The sequence below is a fragment of the Mesoplodon mirus genome, assembly GCF_964341445.2.
Source record: "Mesoplodon mirus genome assembly, chromosome: 2".
Taxonomy (NCBI): domain Eukaryota; kingdom Metazoa; phylum Chordata; class Mammalia; order Artiodactyla; family Ziphiidae; genus Mesoplodon; species Mesoplodon mirus.
Window position 1 is genome coordinate 219,130,345 of NC_138977.1, and position 20,124 is coordinate 219,150,468.

Here is a 20,124-nt window from a genome sequence, read left to right on the forward strand (position 1 = left end):
TCGCTCAGTTCCCTGGCACCTTGAAATTATCCTGCATCTGCGACAGTGCAGTGGGGGTGTGGGTCTGCATCCCTGCACTTTTCTGGCTAGTAAACTGCAAGTTGAGCTAGAGAACCCACGTTGTTTTTATTCCTTACTCTTTCAAGTGCATCAATCTGCTCTGCTTGAAGATGGACTGAATTTCCCAGATGACAGGGCCCTTGGGTGTCATTCTCAGGATTACTATTTCATCCCAGGCAGAGAGAAGGCATGTCGGGGATGACCTGGCGGAGGCAGAAAACCCCTGTCGGGGGGATCAAGCATTTGCTGTTTCTGATGAATGCTCAGTTGGGTGGTTTGGTTGGCAGCAGTGAATGGCTTCCTAAGACCATCCCTTCCCCAGGTCCAAGATGGAAGGGCAGGGGGCATTCGACCACAGCGAATGGACAATGAGAATCCGGGGACCTGCCCAAGTGGTCGCCCTAGGAGAGGGTGGTCAGCAGGGTGACTGTGCAAACTGGTTTCACCGAGAACAGAACCAGCTGAGGCCTATTATCCCGGCATGATGATTAAGCTCACTCCCCTTCTCTCTCAAGTGTCCCGGTATGATTGATAAATCATACAGTCATGCTCACCAGCAGGGAATTTTGCAAATGGGAACGTCTGACTTGGAAGGCTCTCAAGTAAGAGTCTGGTTGCTTTGTTTGTACAAACAGGAGCTTAAGGTTTGGCAAACGTGCTGGAGAAGGTCTGGCAGCAGCAGATGCAGGAACAATGAGCAGAAGGGGACTGTGCCTGACCTTGGGCTCTGCGGGGGGTACCTGGGCCCAGCAGGATTTCACTCACAGCCTCTTCACCCAAGAGGGGACTTCCAAAGACAGCATTTCCTTCCTCTGGTTGAAGTCTCAAGCCCAGAGTTAACAAGTCTAGCAAGGGGTAGGCATCAAGAAGAAAGGGTTTCACCAAATGGGCTGCAAGAGAAGGGAACATCCCCCCAACTCCATCATCAGCACGGGCCGGTGCCACCATCCCATTCAGCACCACCTTGCATCACCATGGGGACCCTGAACAGTCTCCCATTTGTCTTTCTTCCTGGTTGAGATCTTGTTTCTGTCAAAATGAACTATTTATCTTTGTTGCATGAAATGTCACGGATTATGGGCCAAACCAGGACAAACCCACGCGCGAGAAATAAGAGCCCTCTGATGATACCCACACGCAGCTCCCCATATCTTTAGAGGCTGTGATGAATTTTCTTTTTCCAGCACTGAACTTACTCTCTAGAAGTATTTAACCTGAGAGGTACCTGACAGACAAACCCCCAGTGACCTGAGTTTGTCAGATCAATTCATTCTTGAGCTGATTCACCAAGTGGACGCATGTGACCCACCCACAGAAGCAGGGCAAAGACTTCAGAGGTAAGAGGTGGTTGTAAGTTCACCTGGTGGCCTCCCATGAAGTTTAATCAAGCTGTAAAATACTCAAGACTGTCCAGTGTTTTAAGGACTATTCCCCCTTTGTGTGTGTGTGAGAACTAAAACTTCAAAGCTATTTGTCTTTTTATGTAAGATTAGCCATCATGCAAAACTTACTGGTCAAGCAGGTAATAAAATACACATATTCCATGGAAGGGTTTTGCACATTTCAGTCCTTGCAGATAACAAAGAGGTTATGAACCCTGCATGGTCCTGAGAGTGAGTTCCTTCACTTCTGAAAGCTGCCAGTCCTGCCAGTGTCTTGAGGGCTCATGTATTATAAATTCTCGAAGCTCTTTTAGCTGCAGTCTGGGCATCGGGTGGATCTTCGTCCTCTTCCTCAGTTTGCTTGTATTTTAAGAACAGGTCAGACTTTAAGAAGCGGCTGTAGCTGTCATACTTCATAAGGTTGAAGATCTAAGGGGAAAAGGAAGAAAATCTGAAGGGTGAGGCTAATCAGGCTATGAATCATCCAATCAAATATTTATTAAATACCTATCATGTGCTGAGGAAAATACATGCCAAACGCACAAAGAAAGTTAATTAAGTCGTGTGCTAGACAAGCTGGATTTCCTGGATGTTTTGGGTCATTATGAAATTATCTCAATGGAATATAAGAGCTTAGAGAGTCACACGAAGCAAACCTATCTGTCTCTTCCACGGAAGTATAGGTTCGCACAGCACTGAGTTATACCCTTGTATCAAGAGGTCCTTTAAGAATTTCCACTTTATTTGGGTAGATAATACAGGGATGTATTGCTCCAGGAACTTGAGATAGCAGAAGAGAAACCATTTCTGTAGAGACGACAGTGTAAAGGCCACTGTCACTGTCATATCAGACAATGTCAATATTGCTAAGACCCTCGGAAGTCTGGCATCCAAGATCTCAAACACACCTATTATTATGCCCAGAAACAAAATGGGGCTTATTCAATGCAGGTCAGGGAAGTGAAACGGTAGTCCTGGCGAGCAGAGGCTTCGGGAACAGGCCTTAATTAAAGAAAATAGTGGTCAGCTGCGGAATGCAAACACCTGCTTACTCACACGGTTCCAGGAGTGCACCTCTGGGAAAGAAATTATTCCAAGGTATGCTCATCAGATGCAAGGGGAGAAACCCTGACAGCTTAGAGGGCTGCCACCTGCCTCACCCCAAGTCCTCAGAGAGTTGTCCCCTCTCTTCTCAGCCACGGTCCCTCTTCCCAGCATCCCCTCTCCTCCCACCCCATCTTTTGCCACCACCCTCCTCCTTTGCCCTGCAAAGGGGTGGGAAGAGGAGAAGCAAAAGGGAAGTGCTTTCTGGTGGTCGAGGGATACAGTCTCTTTCAAGACATCTCTCTCCATCCCTCTCAGACCTTTCAACCGAACTTTCAGGGCATTCTGCAGACCGAAAATCCGCCCTGCGCACCCTGGTGCCTTCACTTATTGCACTACCAATGGGCTCAACAAGTGGAAAGTTCCAGAGGCATCTAGAATGTTCCTCACTGCCAGGCAGGGTTCTCAGGTGGGCGGTAAAACGTCTTTTAAATCTGTCCTCTCTCAACAGGCACACAAACTACTTTGTAAATGAAATGTCTGATGGTGTCCAGGGACTCAGAACATCTACCTGAGGGCTGGGAGAGCTGGACCTCAGCCTTGACGGCTTCATTTTCCCAAGACGGCTTCAACCATGGGAGAACCGCTTAAATCATTTTGCTTTCAGCAGAGTTTGGGTTTTCTTTAAACTCTTAAGCTACTGCCTGCCCTTCCCTGGGTGTCCTTCCTGTCTCATCTCACTGCTCAGAAAGACCACGCCTCTGTAAGCTCCCACCTTGTGCCTCTCCATGGCAGCCATGTATTTTGTGGCCATCTTGTAATCCTAGACTGATTTGCTAAGGTTTGGAGAAATTATTCATTAAAAACAGCAACAACAAAAAAAACCTCCCAGAAAATACAAGAATCATAGCCAGCGTTGAGGCGGGGGATGAGGAATGCCATTATCATTTCGTGCAGGTGTCGCCATCCCTCACCACCTGCATTATTCGGCCCTTCCAGGCACAAGAGCCCCCAAAGGGAACTCTGAGATGCCCAGCAAGTTCACAGTTTGGAACGATGCTCGAAAAGTGACTAATGAAACCAGCCTCGTGAGTGCCCCTCCTGGCCCCCAGCCCCGCACCCCATCCCGACCAGGTCCGCAGCGGGTGGGACCCAGCTCCGCCAGCAGGATGCGGTTCGACCCAAGTGTCTCGTCTGAGTCTCCACGTGTGGGAGTGGAACATCCTGTTTGCCTGCTGTGGCTCTTCAAAGAAGAGAAGCAAAAAGGCTGGGGCTGGAGGCACCTGGGCCAGGCCGGAGGCAGTGGGGGAGGGAGGGGGGGAGGTGGCTTCAGCCGAGCGGCTGGCAGGACTCACTCGGCCTCCAGGAGATGCCAGGACACCGCAGGCTCGGCTGCCCCTTTGGCACTCCTGGCGTCAGCAGGCGTGAGGGGAGGGGGCTGCGAGCTATTTAACAAGAGCAGACGGGCTGCTCCCTGCCATGGGCGGGCGTGAGATGACCATGAAGGCCTTCAGGCTGGGGCTGCCCTCTCCACGAGCCCTCACCTGCTTCCAGGTGCAGCTCCTGGTGCCGCCGAGTCAGGGGGTGGCGGCTGCAGCCATCAGACTGGGACAGATTTGAAGAAGAAAAGGGATGCTGATTCCAAGAGTCTCATTTTCTGGGGCTGTGACCTGCCTGGTATCTCTGCACGGGGTCTTCACTGCCACCGGCAAAGGGTCTCCTGGGCACTGGCCTAGGAGCTCATGGCAATAGGCAGCTCCCATCCCAGGGCCCCTCGTGGTTGGTGCCCAGTGAAGATGGCTTAGAGGATAGAGAATGTCCTAAAAATCTCTTTCAAGAAAGTGGCCAGGACTTCCCTGGTGGTGCAGTGGTTAAGAATCCGCCTGCCAATGCAAGGGACACGGGTTCGAGCCCTGGTCCGGGAAGATCCCACATGCCGCGGAGCAACTAAGCCCGTGCGCCACAACTACTGAGCCTGCGAGCCACAGCTACTGAGATCGCGTTGCCACAGCGACTGAAGCCCGCGCGCCTAGAGCCCATGCTCCACAACAAGAGAAACCACCGCAATGAGAAACCCATGCACCGCAACAAAGAGTAGCCCCTGATCGCCGCAACTAGAGAAAGCCCACGCTGCAAAGAAGACCCAACACAGCCAAAAATAAAAATAAATAAAAGTTTAAAAAACAAAGTGATTGATAAATTTAAAAAAGAAGAGAAAAGAAAAGAAAGAAAGTGGCCAAAGACCAGGTACCCAGCTGCTGACCACAGCCTTCTTCATCACGGGGCAAATGGCCATGACGGAGGTCCAACAAACATTCACCCAGTGGATGAATAGACTCCACCCACCGAGCAATGACAGAGGGCTGGCAAAACAATTCAGGGTGGTACCAGCACCACTAAGAGCACCTTCAAACCACACGCCAGGCAGTGCGTGCAGCACCCTCTCTAATCCTCACCGAACCTGAGGACCCCAGGCACACAGGGGAAGGACGGAGGACTTGGAGATCTGGTGTTTTGCCCCAGTGGCTGGTATATTGTCAGCTCAGCTGCCATGACAAGTACTAAGGACTGGGTGGCTTGAAAATCAAAAATTTCTTTCCTCAGAGTCCTGGAGGCTGGAAGTCCAAGACCAAGGTGATGGCAGCGCTGGTTTCTCCTGGCTTGTAGGTGGCCATCTTCCCCAGGGTCACCCGGTCTCTGCTCTGTGTGTGTCTATGTCCTAATCTCCACTCCTTATAAAGACACTGGTCAGGCTGGAGTAGGGCCCACCCCAAGGACCTCATTTAACGTTAGTCACCTCTTTAGAGACCCCCATCTCCCAACACAGTCACATCCTGAGGTACTGGGGCTTAGGAGTCTGACACATGAATTTGAGGGGAGACACAATTCAGCCCATAACAGTGAGTAAAAGAGAATGTAAAAAGGATGCAGGATGCAAACTCTGGCCATCCGGCTCTCGAGCCCACACTCCTAACCTCCAGGCTATCCTGCCACTCATACGGCAGAGCAAGAGGCCGTCGTTAAAAATGAAGATTGCATAGGAGTTTAACATGGAAAAATGTACGTGAGTGTTAAGCGGCTGAACACAGAATTTTTAAAATGCACGTAAACTAAAAATAATGATCCCAAATATGTCCTTTAACGAGTGTTTGTGTGCCTAAGTGGGAAATAAACATCCCCAAAGGTCAGTATAGTAGGCTGAATGGTGCGCCCCCCCAAATGTAGGTCCACCTGGAACTTCAGAATGTGACTTTCTTTGGGAATAGGGTTAGCGGAGGATCTCAAGACGACATCATCCTGGACTTAGGGTGGGCCTAAATCCAAGGAGAGTTGTCATAAGAAAAGGAGAGAACACACAGAGAGACACACGGAGAGAGGAAGGCCACGTGAAGGCAGAGGCAGAGACTGGAGTCATGCAGCCACAAGCCAAGGAACACCAAGGACTGCCAGGGGCCACCAGCAGCTGGAAGAGGCCAGGAAAGAGTCTTCCCTCCAGCCTTTAGAAGGAGCACAGCCCTGCTGACACCTCAGTTTCAGGCTTCTGGCCTCCTGAGCTGTGAGAGAAAAAAATGTCTGTTGTTTTAAGCCACTCAGTTTACAATAATCTATTACGACAGCCCTTGGAAATGAACACAGTCACATTACTGATTTCACCTCACTCCTGCTTGAGCACAGAAAATGAGATGGCCCTAGGGGTTCCAGAAGGTTCCACAAAACCAGGACTCTGATGGGGAGGACTGGCCTCACCGGGGCTGGACTGTGATCATCCCCTGACCATGCGCCTCTAGTTGTGTGCAGGGAAGCGAAAGAAGAAGGTGGAGACCCAGGTGGGCAGGGGGCGGGCCTGCAGGCAGCCGAGCAACACCCCTTCGGGGAGACAGGCAGCCTGCGGAGCAGAAAACTCAAGTTGGCAGCTAAGTTGCATTCCCTACCTTTTTTTTTTTTTTTTTTGCCATCACAGCTGTGGCCCAGCAGGTTTCAGGTTTCAGCAGCCCCACATCTGGGGGCTGGACGCCAGGACTGTAAATTGCTTAATGTCGTGACCTTGGGAGCCAACCCTCAGGCTGCTGGCGGTGGGACTCGAAGTGAAAACAGAGAAGGGGGTCTTCCTGCCAGGTCTCCCCAACTCAAAGTCGTTATACAAGACGCCCCGCCCTCCCCAGATCCCAGACCGCGCGACTGATTAGCGTTCCCCTTTCTGCAAAGGAAAATATCCACATGGTGCTTCAATTTGAGACTATTCCGAGTCTGCTGATCCAGAAAAGGACTCCCTCACAGACGCATATTCATCCATACAGACAATGAGAAACTTAACCAGCCTTGAGGGCCCCTCCGTGAAGGTTTCATCCCTGTCTCGATCAAGTGCATTTCAAGCCTAATAAATCTTTTAACCCGTCTTAGGGGACAAGGCCATTAAAGCCCTAAACTAAACATGCATCCGACCTCCTCTTCAAAGCCCTCCACCATGTTATTTCAACTGGGTACCAGGAGGAAAAAACATGAATCCTTTACTGCAACAGAACATTTTATTAATGGGATTTCATATTTGCTTCAAGAACCTGGTTTAGTTCCTACATGAAAAGGACTGAAAGAACACATAACTGTCCATGAATTGCAGTTCTAGAATGCCACTGCACACCTAGACCTCAGACATGCTTTCACACCACACGGACAGACACAAAGAGTGAAGAAAACCAGCCTCCACCTCCAGCCCTCAGGCAAGGATCAGCGGGGCGCCGCAGAGGCTGCCGGGGCCAGGCACAGATGGGGACGTCCCCACCCCTGATGGAAGATCACCTCCCCCTCTGGGGATGGGGGGATGGGGTGCGCTCCCCCCAGGGGATAGGGGAGAAGACCTGAGGGCAGCTGGCAGAGAGCAAGCAAGAAGATAAAGCTCAGGTCAGCCCTTGTCCCAAAGCACCAGGGAAGGCCACACAGAAGGTTCTGTCACCTGGACAGTGCTCCTGCTTCCTGGACAGGCCCCCCACCGAGGTGGACGCCGTGCCAGGGTGACAGCAGAAATCCAGAAAGAGCCCGAACACGGACAGAGACAGGGCCCCCGCCCGGCGAGCAATCCCCTCGCACACCCACGGGTTAGGTGCTGTGTCACTGCCGGGGGGGTGGCGGGGGGGGGTGATTTGTCCACTTGTTCCTGGAGTCCTTAAGACTCAGATCCAAAGCTGAAATGACATGCTTTCTACGTGGGGTGAAGGCGTTTTATTTTCGCCTTTGGCCATCAGGGAGAAAGTTCAACGCTCTCTGGCACTCGTCCCCCACTCCCTCTTCTTCCCCTAAACTCCATTTTAAAGTTGTAAAAAAAAAAAAAAAAAAAAAAAAAGTATTTCCAATGCTGTCCTTCCCTCCCCACCCTCAGAAGCCTGAGGGCCACGGCAAAGGCCAGGATCCAAGGCTCCTTCCACTTGAATGAAAACCCACGGACCGCTCTTTCTGGCTTTGCCCGATGGAACATGTCATTCTCTGGACTGGGCTTGACCGTTGAGAGCAAAAGGCAGCTGGCACCAAGACCGAGGTGCCCAGTAAGTCCAGCTCCAGTTCCCACTGCAGGCAGACTTGGAGAAGCGAGGGGCTCGGGGAGGGAGTGGGCTCCTAGACAACCCCGGTAGGCGTGGCAGCCCCTCCCCCCCCACCCCTGGGTCCTCACCAGCTGGCCCAACCCTTCTTACTGAGGTCTACAAAGGAAGCGCCTCTCATTTCTTGGGTTCTGGGGAAATTCAAAGAAACGACACTGCTAAAAAGGGGCCTGGGGCATGGTTCCTTTCGCTGTCAAGGATGTGGCTGGGAGTGCTGACATCTCACTGAAGTCTTTTGATTTTTTTTAAACAGCAGAGGTTGAGGACTTCCTTTTCAGTGGAGAAAACCACCTCCACTCTGCCCTCCCCAGACCAGACTTAGCACCAACCCTGAAGCCTGGGTGAGGGCATCCTGGCAACACGCAAAGTCTGCAGTAAGTGTAGGCACTGGGGTCCCTAAGATTTATGGAAGAAGAATGAGTACCTCTGCCCCCCTCAAACCTGCAGGCTTCTCTTTCATGGTCCGAGCGAGCAATGACCTTGACCCTTCCCTCTTCTCCAATCTCCCTGCTATTCCAGGGAACCCATCATTCTACGCTGTGGAATTCAAACCAGAGGCTTCAGAGCAAGAAAGGTGTGTGAATTGGCGCCCAGAAACTTGCAGGAGCAGAATTCTGTTTTAAATCTTTCATATGGCACAACCTCAAGTCACTGAGCAGATTTCAAAGTGTTCCGTTTTCAGACCTTCGGGGAAGGGTCTGGAAGGATACACAACATAAGGCAGAAAGTGCGAGGGAAGAGGCAGGAACTGGGGGATTTTAGCTTTTCATTTCATCTCCTCCTGGATTATGTGAATTTTCTTCTCTTCATCTTAACAATGCATGTAGTAATTTAACAATTAAAAATAATTTAAAAAATTAACTTGTCCAGAATTCTGAGCAAGGCAGTAACAGGATGTGCTCGTGGCTAGTGCTGGCTTAGCGGGTTCCTGTGTTGGCCTTCCTCCCTGGAGTTCTAGCCATGTAGCTGAGCAGGACACATGTGTCCAGGCCACCAAGCTGACAGGGCCAGAACAGACCGGCATTGTCATTTCTTGTACATGTTAGGTTGCTGTGACTAATTTGATCCCTTCATGTCGTGGGTGACTCTCAGTGCCTTACTTAGTGACTGATGGGAATATTCTAGAATCAGCCAGGGCTGGAGGCACAGGAGAGCACAACTGAGCAAGGGAGGCGAAGGTGGGAAAGGAGAAGAAGCTAAGAGTGTTGGTTGGTCTTTAATCGCCAAAGACCATGCCGCTGTACCAGCGCCCAGGAAAGGAAGATGGTGGCACAGACCAGAAGAACAGTAAGAAAAAACACCACTGCTTCCCGTGGAACATGGGCCTCAGTGTGGCAGGAAGAGTCCGGCTGAACCAGAAGCGCTGGGTTCTTGCCCCGTTTCCCCTCTTCCAGCTCTGGGACCTCAGGCCATTCAGGTCACCTTCCCCTCAAGGAAACTTTCTCCCGTAAAGTGAGGTGCCAGGTTCCACCTTCCCCAAGACTACTTGATAGTCAGATAAGATGCACACACAAAAGCACGGTGTAAACTGTGAAGAGGTTCCGCCTTAATGTTTTCCCAGAATTCACTGAAGTGTAGAAAACTGACAGACATTATTTGGTGCTTTTTTGAAAGGTGGGGACCTAGCGAGGGTAAGGCACATGGATTCTGCTACATTTCTGAAAGTTATGTTAAGCCAGGGTTTCTCCACCTGGGCACCACTGACATTTTGGACCAGATATGTGTGTGTGTAGGGGGTCGTGGGGGGGGGGCTCAGGGCTGTCCTGTGCATTGCAGGGTGTTTTGACAGCAACCTGGCCTCTGCCCATTAGGTGCCAGGAGCGCCACCCCCCCTCCGATCATGACAACCGAGAATGTCTGCAGACACTGCCCCATGTCCCACGAGGGGCAAAATCACCCCCAGTTAAGAACTACTGCATTAAGACAATTTAAAGGACATGCACAGTTAACACCTGTGGAGGGCTGGCCGCACGCCAGGTGCTGCACCAAGTCAGTGTTTCACAGACATGAGTGCATTTCATCCTCAAAACTGCCTTATCATAACCTGCATTTCACAAATGAGGAAACTGAGGCTCTGGGAGGGATGGCATCTTAGCCAAAGTTTCAAAGCTGCTAAATTCTAAAGTCAAAGAAAAGTCGGCTCTATGGAAACAACGTTGTGGCCATCAGGGAGCAACTCTTTAAAATGGGGCATTGGGACTTCCCTGGTGGCGCAGTGGTTAAGAATCCGCCTGCCAGTGCAGGGGACATGGGTTCGAGCCCTGGTCCAGGAAGTTCCCACATGCCACGGAGCAACTAACCCCGTGCGCCACAACTACTGAGCCTGCGCTCTAGAGCCTGCGAGCCACAACTACTGAAACCCGTGCTCCCCAACAAGAGAAGCCACCGCAATGAGAAGCCCACGTACCACAACGAAGAGTAGCCCCCGCTCACCGCAACTAGAGAAAGCCTGTGCACAGCAACGAAGACCCAACGCAGCCAAAAATAAATAAATAAATAAGTTAATTAATTAACTAATTAATTAACTAAATGGGGCGTTGAAGGCTTGTGGACTGCTTTGCTGCTTGGAGAGGTAGCCGTGTTTGCCGAAAGCCCCCACATTACCGATGAGGCCACAGAAGCCACACCAGGAAACAGGACCCACCAGGGGTCAGATGGAGGCAGTCCTGGAACATGAGCTCCCACCTCCCCCTCCAGCCTAACTTAACATACAGTGACAATGACAGTAAATCTGAGCTCGGTGTCCAGGAAGTGATGGGCAGGGAGGGGTAAGGGAGGGGGCAGGGGGTTAGGTCATCAGGGTACAAACAGTGAGCCATGGTCAGGAGACTGCGGGTTCGCAGCTGAGTTTCTAGTAACAGAGATGGCTCTGCACCGAGTCATCTGCATTCTCTTGACTGGCTGATGAGGGACGGGCACAGCCGGAGCTGGGGATCAGAGCCAAGGTGCCTGGCTTGCAAGAGAACCAAACCTTATGAGCCCAGCCGGCACATTCTATAAATAGTCACCGTTGAAATTAAACTGGTTTCCATGGCCTCAGGGCCTAACCCCAGCCAGTCCCTCCCAGCTTAGCTTCTTCATCTCCCTCCCTCACTCCACTGCAGGCACAGACGCAGTGGATTCCTGCCCCAGGGCCTTTGCAACTGCCATTGGCTCTCCCTGGAAGGTCCTGCCCCCAAGTCTTCTCACCCAGCTCCCCCTTGCCACTCAGATCTCAGGCATCTCTTCAAGGAGTCCTCCCTGACCACTAGACCCAAAATAGGTCCCTCTCGGTCACTCTTAACCCGTCATCTGTTGTATCTCCTTCTTAGCATTTATCTCTGTCTGTCCTCTTGGGTAGACAGGTGCTGATTTCCTCACTGCGCACCCAGTTCCTAGCACAGTCCCTGGTACATAGGAGGCCCTGCATCAATATTTATAGCATAAAGGAATGAAAGAAAAAACAAGTTCACGCACCAGCAAACCAACCAGAACTGAACTAGACCTCCCAGGGGAGTTTTTAAGATAAAAAGTCACTGCAGTGAAGTGCGATTCATTGAAGAAATCAGCTCTTTGTAAGATCACCTCCTCCTTCCTGCTTCCCACAACTTAAAATTGTCCAACAGCAGCCTTTGACTGTAGGCTAAAGTTCCAGGGAGATGCCCCCAGTACTACCCTCACCTCTCCTGGCTTTACCTACACGTGCCGGGCACACAACTGGACCACGTTGGCAGAGCAGGATTAAATCAGAGAACAGTCTCTCTAACTATGAATTTTCCAGGTAACAAAGTTTTAAGCCCCCCAACTTTTCTTAAGATATCATTTATGGGGACTTCCCTGATGGTCCAGCTTTAAGACTCCACGCTCCCAAAGCAGGGGGCCCGGGTTCGATCCCTGGTCAGGGAACTAGATCCCTCAGGCCGCAATTAAAGGTCCCGCATGCTGCAATGCAGATCCCACGTGCCTCAACTAAGACCCGGCGCAGCCAAATAAATAAATAAACAAATAAATAAATAATTTTTTAAAAAATATATCATTTATGATGAAATTCTTATTAAAACCCCTAACACATTCTTCAGTGAACACGCTGACCACAATTTAAGTTTGGCTTTATAATCTGGGGTCATTAGGATCACTAAGCACATCACCAGCCTGTAGCACAGAGATGCCCCCAGTGCGGTGTGTGGGGGCTGTGAGATTCCCCACGCTCAGTGGTTCCCAATCAATGCACTGTGGTTTTGTGTTTAGTATCACTTTTCTGCTTCCTCCCTGGTTGTCAGCCATCACTTCTTGCTTCCCCTCACTCCACAGCCTCTACCAGCACTTCAAGTGGGCTGTGAACTGAAAAACCAGAACCTGTTAGAACTGTGTGTAAACCAAGAATCAACAGGACCTGAATGAAGACCCGAGAAGCTCTCCTTTAAATGAGATTCATGGGTGTCAGGTCATCTCATCTGATGCTCAGGGAAGATCTTCCCATCCTTCCAGGCTCCAGCTGTGCCCCAAAGTCCATGCTGCCCTCCCTGCAGCCTCCGGGGCTCGGGGCACTGCCTGCCGTGGGAAGGGGCTGAGGCCTCTGGAGTTTCCTGGTGAGCTGGTGCTGAAAGCAGCCTGCCCAGACAGCTCGGCGATAAAGCCAAGCGGTGCTCGACGAAGCCAAAGCCGCTGAGGAGGTTTTTAAGTTACGTGAAATCTTGTGGTTCCAGACATGCTCCCCTCAGCTTCACTCTCCTTCACTTAGGAAAGCAGGGCTCTTGTGAGGGCCTCTGGGGAGCAGAGACCCATAGACTCTGCTGAGCATACATTTTGACAGTTGCCAGCAAGGGCCCCAACAGGCAGAGGTTTCTGAAGTGAAACAGAACCCAGAGGCCTTCGCAGGGACTCACTGTGGACTCAGCTCAGATTCCAAATACGTTCTCTCCACCCAATTATGCCCGAGGAAGATAGTTAGTGCCACTGTCCCCCCATCAAATAAATGACTTTTTTTTTTTTTTTTTTTGCGTTACGCGGGCTTCTCACTGCCGTGGCCTCTCCCGTTGAGGAGCACAGGCTCCGGACGCGCAGGCTCAGGGGCCATGGCTCACGGGCCCAGCCGCTCCGCGGCATGTGGGATCTTCCCGGACCGGGGCACGAACCCGTGTCCCCTGCATCGGCAGGCGGACTCTCAACCACTGTGCCACCAGGGAAGCCCCAAATAAATGACTTTTAACAACAGGGTATAAAAGTATTTTCTTTATAGTAAGTAGTTTGAACTGCATTGTGCCACATTTGTTAGATGTGTGTGCACATGCATATTTATAGAAAAAAAATGATGGAAAGTCTAGACATTAAATGCTATCTCCAGGCATAAAATTATGAATTGTTTTTAACTTTATATTTTGGCTTCCCAAGTTTCTTTTGTTGAGCATGTATGATTTTTCTAGTTAGGTCAATAAAAGCTTTTCTTAATAAAAGTTATTTTTAGGGCTTCCCTGGTGGCGTAGTGGTTGAGAGTCCGCCTGCCGATGCAGGGGACACGGGTTCGTGCCCCGGTCCGGGAAGATCCCACATGCCGCGGAGCGGCTGGGCCCGTGAGCCATGGCCGCTGAGCCTGCGCGTCCGGAGCCTGTGCTCTGCAACGGGAGAGGACACAACAGTGAGAGGCCCGCGTACTGCAAAAAAAAAAAAAAAGTTATTTTAAAAATATTTTGTCACTTAAAAAAATTGTCCTTGGTCCCTTGTATTTCCTCCTTTCTGCACCAGCTAAACCTCCCACAGTCTGAATCCAACGGGGGTGCCCTGGTCACAGAGGCCTAGCTCCATTTTGAGACGTGTCGCAGGCCTAACACGAGGAGAGCTGGCGGGGCAGGAGAGCTGTCCCACCGCGTGGACAGACAGCAGCCCACCTCAGTCCGTGCGGCTGCCTTGCCTTCTGCGATCCCAGAAAAGGATTGTATTCGCGTGGCAATCCCTCTGCTCCAACCGGTCTCATGCGGCTTTGAGGAGCCATGAGGGGCTGCCCACGAGGCCGGGACAGCTGCACAGGCTGTGAGTGTGTGCGGAGTACAGTCTTTGAAGGCAGGTACATCGGCCTCCAGCACGCCCTGCACCTATGGGACTTTGTGCTAACAAACCACTTAGTCTCCCGGAACCTTGCTTTTCTCATCATCAAAATGGGAATACTACTACTCACTGGAGATTAAATGAGATAATATATGCCAAGGGGGCACAGAAGGGCACCCCTGAAGGGTAGATATTGTTCTTTTCTTTTTTTTTTTTTTTGCGGTACGCGGGCTTCTCACCGTCGCGGCCTCTCCCCTTGTGGAGCACAGGCTCCAGACGCGCAGGCTCAGTGACCATGGCTCACGGGCCCAGCCGCTCCGCGGCATGTGGGATCCTCCCGGACCAGGGCACGAACCCGTGTCCCCTGCATCGGCAGGCGGACGCTCAACCACTGCGCCACCAGGGAAGCCCCAGTAGATATTGTTCTTATTGAGAATACCTAGAACACAGGGGCTTCAGTGCAGGTTCTCAGTCCTGGCTGCATTTCAGAGTACCCTAGGAAGTTTGTAAAAGATTCTGAGGTCCGGGTGGGGCAGATACCCCTGTGTGGCTACAGACACAAGAACTGCCTTTAACCATGCATCCCTTTCCCTCCACAAATCCATGTCCATGGCATCCCTCCCATTGGCTCAACATCACTGCCTCCAGGAAGCCCTCAGCAAGTCTCCCGTGCTGACTGGAGTCCCTTCAACACTCAAATTTGACTTAGAATCCGTGTGGAATTTGCACTTGCCACTGTACCAACTGGAAAACGTTCTCAAGCTAATATTTGTATTTTCTACCTATTTGTTTTCTATCTGACGCTGAGCAAATGAGGCCTTCTGCATGCTGGGACATGGCTCTGGGCTCTGTGCATACTCCAGGTGATCAGAAAAATGCCAACTGATGCCGTGGGCCTGTGGTTTTCAAAGTGTAGTCCCAGGACCTGCAGCATGAGCATCACCTGGGGACTTGTTAGGACGGCAAAGTCTCAACCCACCTGGGAACCATCAAGTCCACTGGTTAACTCTGGGGGTGGGGCCCAGCTTCTGTTTTAACAACAGGTAGCTCTAGGCTTGCTCATGTTGGAGGAGTGCTGAATTAAGCTAAGAGCTGGTCTCCACCTGTGGGCCAAGTAAGGCCTTTGCTTCCCCAATAAGAACAAGGCCAGCAGAAGTTTGAAATCTGTCAGTGTTCCCTGGTCCACATGTGTGCATACAACGTTTCATAAGAACAGAGCATGCTATGAATAGTCACATCTGCAAATTCATGCCTAAAAAAATCTCTGCAATGCAGTTTCACCCCTCTTGCCTATTTTACTGCTGGCGTTCCTCATATGAAAATTGGCCAGAACACTAAAGTTTACCCCTCCTAGGTCCATTTTTTTAAGCCTAACTTTTCCTGCTTTAAGTGGACTTCATTGGCAAAGTGGACTATGGGGCCAAGTGAAGTAGGAGGCGATGTTTGCACAAAAGCCCCAGGTTCCCCGCCACTCCGAGTCCACGTGCTTCTGCTTTTCTAGATTTTTCTGGCTGCTCCTACCTTCAGCGGTTACCACTCGTTGCTTCCTCAGTGTGGGTTCCTCAAAGAGCTCCAGCCTCCCTTCTCATCTGGTTGAGAAGACAGATAACCCTGCTCCATCAAACTACGTGTAGACCAAGGGGAACAAGGCCTGAGGGCGGCTCCAATGGATCAAACCCTGGGCCTGGCAGGCCAGCCTGCCCTTTCACCAACCACGGCCCCTTCACATGCCACACCCTGCCCAGTCGGGTGGGACGGCTTCTAGGGTGTTGAACATTTGGTTTTAACTGAATTTTTCCAGGCTGGGAAAAAAATGCCAGTTTTCAAATCAAGGTGCATGTAGGGAAGTCAGGTTACCTGGTCCTGGAGCTTCTGGAACATCAGTGGGTGCGGTTCCTCCAGTATTGTCTCATTGAGCCGGGACTGGCCCTCGACGTTGACTTGTGAAGAGGCCTTGCTGGACAGAAAGGTCATGTAGATCTCCTTTGCCTTTTCCTGCATCTGGGGGAGACACGGAGAGCCTGTCTGTTATCGGCGAGCACAGCCCTTCCCGGCCTGAGCCCAGAAGGAGCGCTGCTGTAAGAGCCCTGGGGGATCTGGCTGTCGCTCCAGAGCTGAACTGGATGGGAGGTCGGCGGGCGGGGGGGCTCATGGTTGGCCTGGACCCTTCCCCTCCTCTTCCATGCATCTGTAGGCCACATCTCCTGTCTCAAAACCGCTACACTATCCATTCCGAAAAGATGTCGGAAAGAATCCCAGCCCAGAGTGAGGGACATTCAGTAGCGTTCACAGCCATCCCGTGACTGCTCCAAATCAAGGCCTCATGGGAACATTATTCAGCAGTAAAAAGGAATAAAGTACCGACACATTCTACAACATGGATGAACCCCGAAAGCATTATGCTCAGTGAAGGAAGCCAGACATGAAAGGCCACACGTTACATGATTCTATTTCTATGAAATATTCAGAAATGGCAACTCCATAGAGACAGAGACATGAGTGGTCGGCTGAGGGAGGGGGAAACGGGGAGTGGCTGCTTTATGGGTAAGGGGTCTCTGTTTGGGGTGATGAAAAAGTTCTGGAACTGGATAGTGGTGATAGCTGTATAACACTGTGAATGTATTTAATGCCACTGAACTGTACACTTTTGTTTTGTTTTGTTTTGTTTTGCGGTATGTGGGCCTCTCACTGTTGTGGTCTCTCCCGTTGTGGAGCACAGGCTCCGGATGCGCAGGCTCAGCGGCCATGGCTCACGGGCCCAGCCGCTCCGCGGCATGTGGGATCTTCCCGGACCGGGGCACGAACCCGTGTCTCCTGCATCAGCAGGCGGACGCTCAACCACTGCGCCACCAGGGAAGCCCTGAACTGTACACTTTAAAATGGTCAAAATGGTAAACATGAGAGACCTAAAAAATGGTCAGCGTGGTAAGATGTATGTTGTGTCTACTTTACCACAATACAAAAAAATCAAGTTAAACCATGAACACATATCCCAACCAGTGATCAAGCCCCTACTATGTGCCAGACACATGTTAGGTGTTTTACAACTATGGTCCCGTTTCCTTAATCCCTTGGGCGCCCATAAAGTGCCATTTTTCCTGTTAGTGCCACATCCCTGATGAGGACACAGAGGCCAGGAGAGGTGACGTGGCTTATCCAGGGAGCCTACAGGGAGACATAGGACCACCTGACTCCAAAGCCTGGCATTTCTGCTCAGTTCCATGCCTGCGCAATACATTATCCTCCCAGCAGGCGATGCGTTGTCAGCCTTCCAGGGCTGGGGTTTGTTTTCAGGGAAGGAGGTATGAGAATTAGCAAGAGAGAGAACACTTGCTGCCTGCCCAAGTGCCGTCGGGCCGGAAGGCATCAACCCTACGGAGGCACTGCCCTGGGAGGGCTTGTCAGTGGGGTTCGAAAAGCTGTGCACATCTGCACTTAGGTTGCACCAAAACCCAGCAGTGGCTGGTACAGGAACGCTCTCACGGTGAGCGCTGTTAAACACAGCAGGCCTCTGTGCTGGGGTCCTGCAGGGCGTCCCCTGAGGATTCTATGTTCTCTGACTTCCTGTGCTCGCACCTCACAGGTGGCAAATATGGGGCTTTTCTCCAAACATTAGAGCCTCAGTATTAGCTCACCCTACAGAGGAAGCCAGACAACAAATGCCTCTGACATGGAGCCACGGGGCTATGATTTGCGGGGGGGATGCAAGGAGGCTTTTCGGGGTCTGCCTAGAAACCGCCATTCTCTCCAGAGAGCCCACCTGGGGCCTCACACGTGCTGCAGAGCTTGGCTTAGGAAATCTCAGGCTCTGAAACCCTTTGGCCTCATGGAAACCACCAGAAGGTTTCAATAGCAGGTGCTTGAAAGAAGGCGAAAAGCAGTCCTTTAACTTCTTTAGGTACCGGGACTCGTTGACAAACGACCCCACGAGATGGAGGCCTGACCACCTGCCATCCCCCCAGAAAGAAAGCCTTGGCAAGACGTGCAGGAAGACCGCCCAGGTCGGGGCCTTAATATGGCTACTCCAGGGGACAGGCCTGGAGACCGCTGTGGAGACCAGATGGGGCAGTACTTTGGGGCCACCCAGCTCTTGAAGACCCACTCCCTCCAGGAAGCCATGAGCTTCCCTCCCACCACCCGCATCTGTCAGGAAGGAACGTTTTTGGAAAACCACTTCCTGTTTTAACAATACTTCATGAAAGTAGACTTTCAGCCAGTCAGATTAGCAAACTCCATGTGAGGCCCTGGAAGCAGAAATCACTTGAGGCCTCCCCTCCTTCTTCCCTCCCCCCTGAACACACACACACACACACACACACACACACACAGAGTTTTCCAGATGGATGCAGGCTGTCTTGGGTGGTTCTGAAAAGAAGAAGTACAATGAGCAGCTTGAGGCTTAGACGTGGGGCGGGAGGGAGAACAGGAAGCAGGTCCCGGGGAGGCAGAGCCTGTAGGTGTATCAGCCTCGGGCCTCTCAGCAACCCCTGCATGTCCCCAACACCCCGAGTCTCTGGGAAGAGTGCAGGGCCCCCGAGGCGCCCAGGCCAGGGCCACCCTCATTTCTGACAGATCAGTCAGAGTGACGCCTTCGTGGGCAGAGCATATCTGGCTGAGCTGGGAAGCGTGACTGAGAAGGGAAACCCTGAGACTGCCAACCGCAGGCCGGTCATGGGAAGGCCTGGTGTCCACGCCAAGAACACTTAGCAAAAAAGAAGAACCGGGTCTCTTGAGTTATTTTGGTATATTTTCCAGAGCTTAGTTAACCCTATTGCAGCTCCTGTCGGGACAGGGTGAGAACATCCCCCACTGGTGAGGCCACCTGGGTCTGGGACCCTCGGTGTGACCTGGAAAGATGGTCGGCCGCTCTCCTACCAGACTCTACAGACTCTACCAGAGCAGCTGCCCAGCCGTGGGCAGCAGCCGTGCCCAGCGCCCAACTCCGCCCCAGACGGCGCTGGAAAAGGATCCCCCCGGGCCTGTGTGGTGACTCCCGGCATCAACCTGAGGAATGCCTGTGGGAGCGTGTCCACCCCGGTCTGCTTCCCAGACACCCCCCGAGCCCGGGACCTTCCTCCCCGCCGGGCAGTGCATCAGCCACAGCGATGCTCAGCAGAAGTCAGCGTTCCAACCCTGCTCCCAGGAAGTGCACGCTTAGGAGAAGCAAATTCACTTTAGTATCAGCCCCAGAAACAAAACTCGACCCAGACCGAAGGCAAAGGCATCGGCAGCCCACACTCCGATAAGCGTTCCTCTCTACGTTCTGACTCCTCTCCCTCATCCAATAGGCGTGCTTTAAATGTTTTCCATTGGGAAAATAAAACAAAAACTTTTACCCACATCCCCCTATAGTCAATGACTTCCTACTGAAACATCTCAAAAGAAAAACAATGTGCCTTTGTGTCTGCACTTTCTCCCTCCCACCTGCTCCCCAGCCCCTGGCTTCTGCCCACCCTGCCAGCCCACTGCCGTCCTTCTCCTGGACTGCTCTCTGGCCCCTGGCCCTGCTCAGTGCCACTGCGCTCTCAGGATTCCCCAACACCTCCCTGTTTCTGTCTCCTTTGCCAGCTCCTGTCCCTCTGTCGCCCCCATAATCTCTGGGGTTTCCCAAGTTCTGCCCTAGGCTGAACGCTTGCCTAGCCGCATGCTCTCCCAAGATTTCAGCCCATCCCTCTCCCCGAAGCTACTGACCATGTAGCCAACTGATTTCTAGTAATGTGGGCTTGGATGTCCCACAGACACCTCACACCTAACACCAAGGAAAGAAGTGGTCCCCTCCTGGCAGGGGGCTCCTGCCGTCTCTACTCCAGGAAGCCGGGAACAGTGATCCCCCAATGCCTCTCTCACCTCACACCCTGCCTGTCACTGAGTCTTGCTCATCTTGCCAGCCCATTCCCCTCTGTCCCCATCACTCTGCCAGAGATGGACAACGGGACAGGACACATAAGGAAATTAAAGGATCAAGCCATTACCTTCATTAACATCAGCTTCAGAAAGAGAATGAGGCAAAGAAAATGTCAAGTAAA

At 51.8% G+C, this 20,124-nt stretch overlaps 1 protein-coding gene across 1 annotated transcript in view; it reads right to left on the reverse strand.

Moving 5' to 3' along the window:
- Positions 1 to 1,520: 1,520 nt before the first annotated feature.
- The window catches only part of RGS10 (regulator of G protein signaling 10), a 38,314-nt gene continuing 19,710 nt past the window's right edge, over positions 1,521 to 20,124 (reverse strand). Inside the window, exons 5-6 of the mRNA XM_082609216.1 lie at positions 15,956 to 16,099; positions 1,521 to 1,871 (exon numbers count right to left, since the gene is read on the reverse strand). Of these exons, the coding sequence (XP_082465342.1) occupies positions 1,725 to 1,871; positions 15,956 to 16,099 (291 nt within the window). The 3' untranslated portion in view covers positions 1,521 to 1,724. The remainder of the gene's footprint in view (positions 1,872 to 15,955; positions 16,100 to 20,124) is intronic.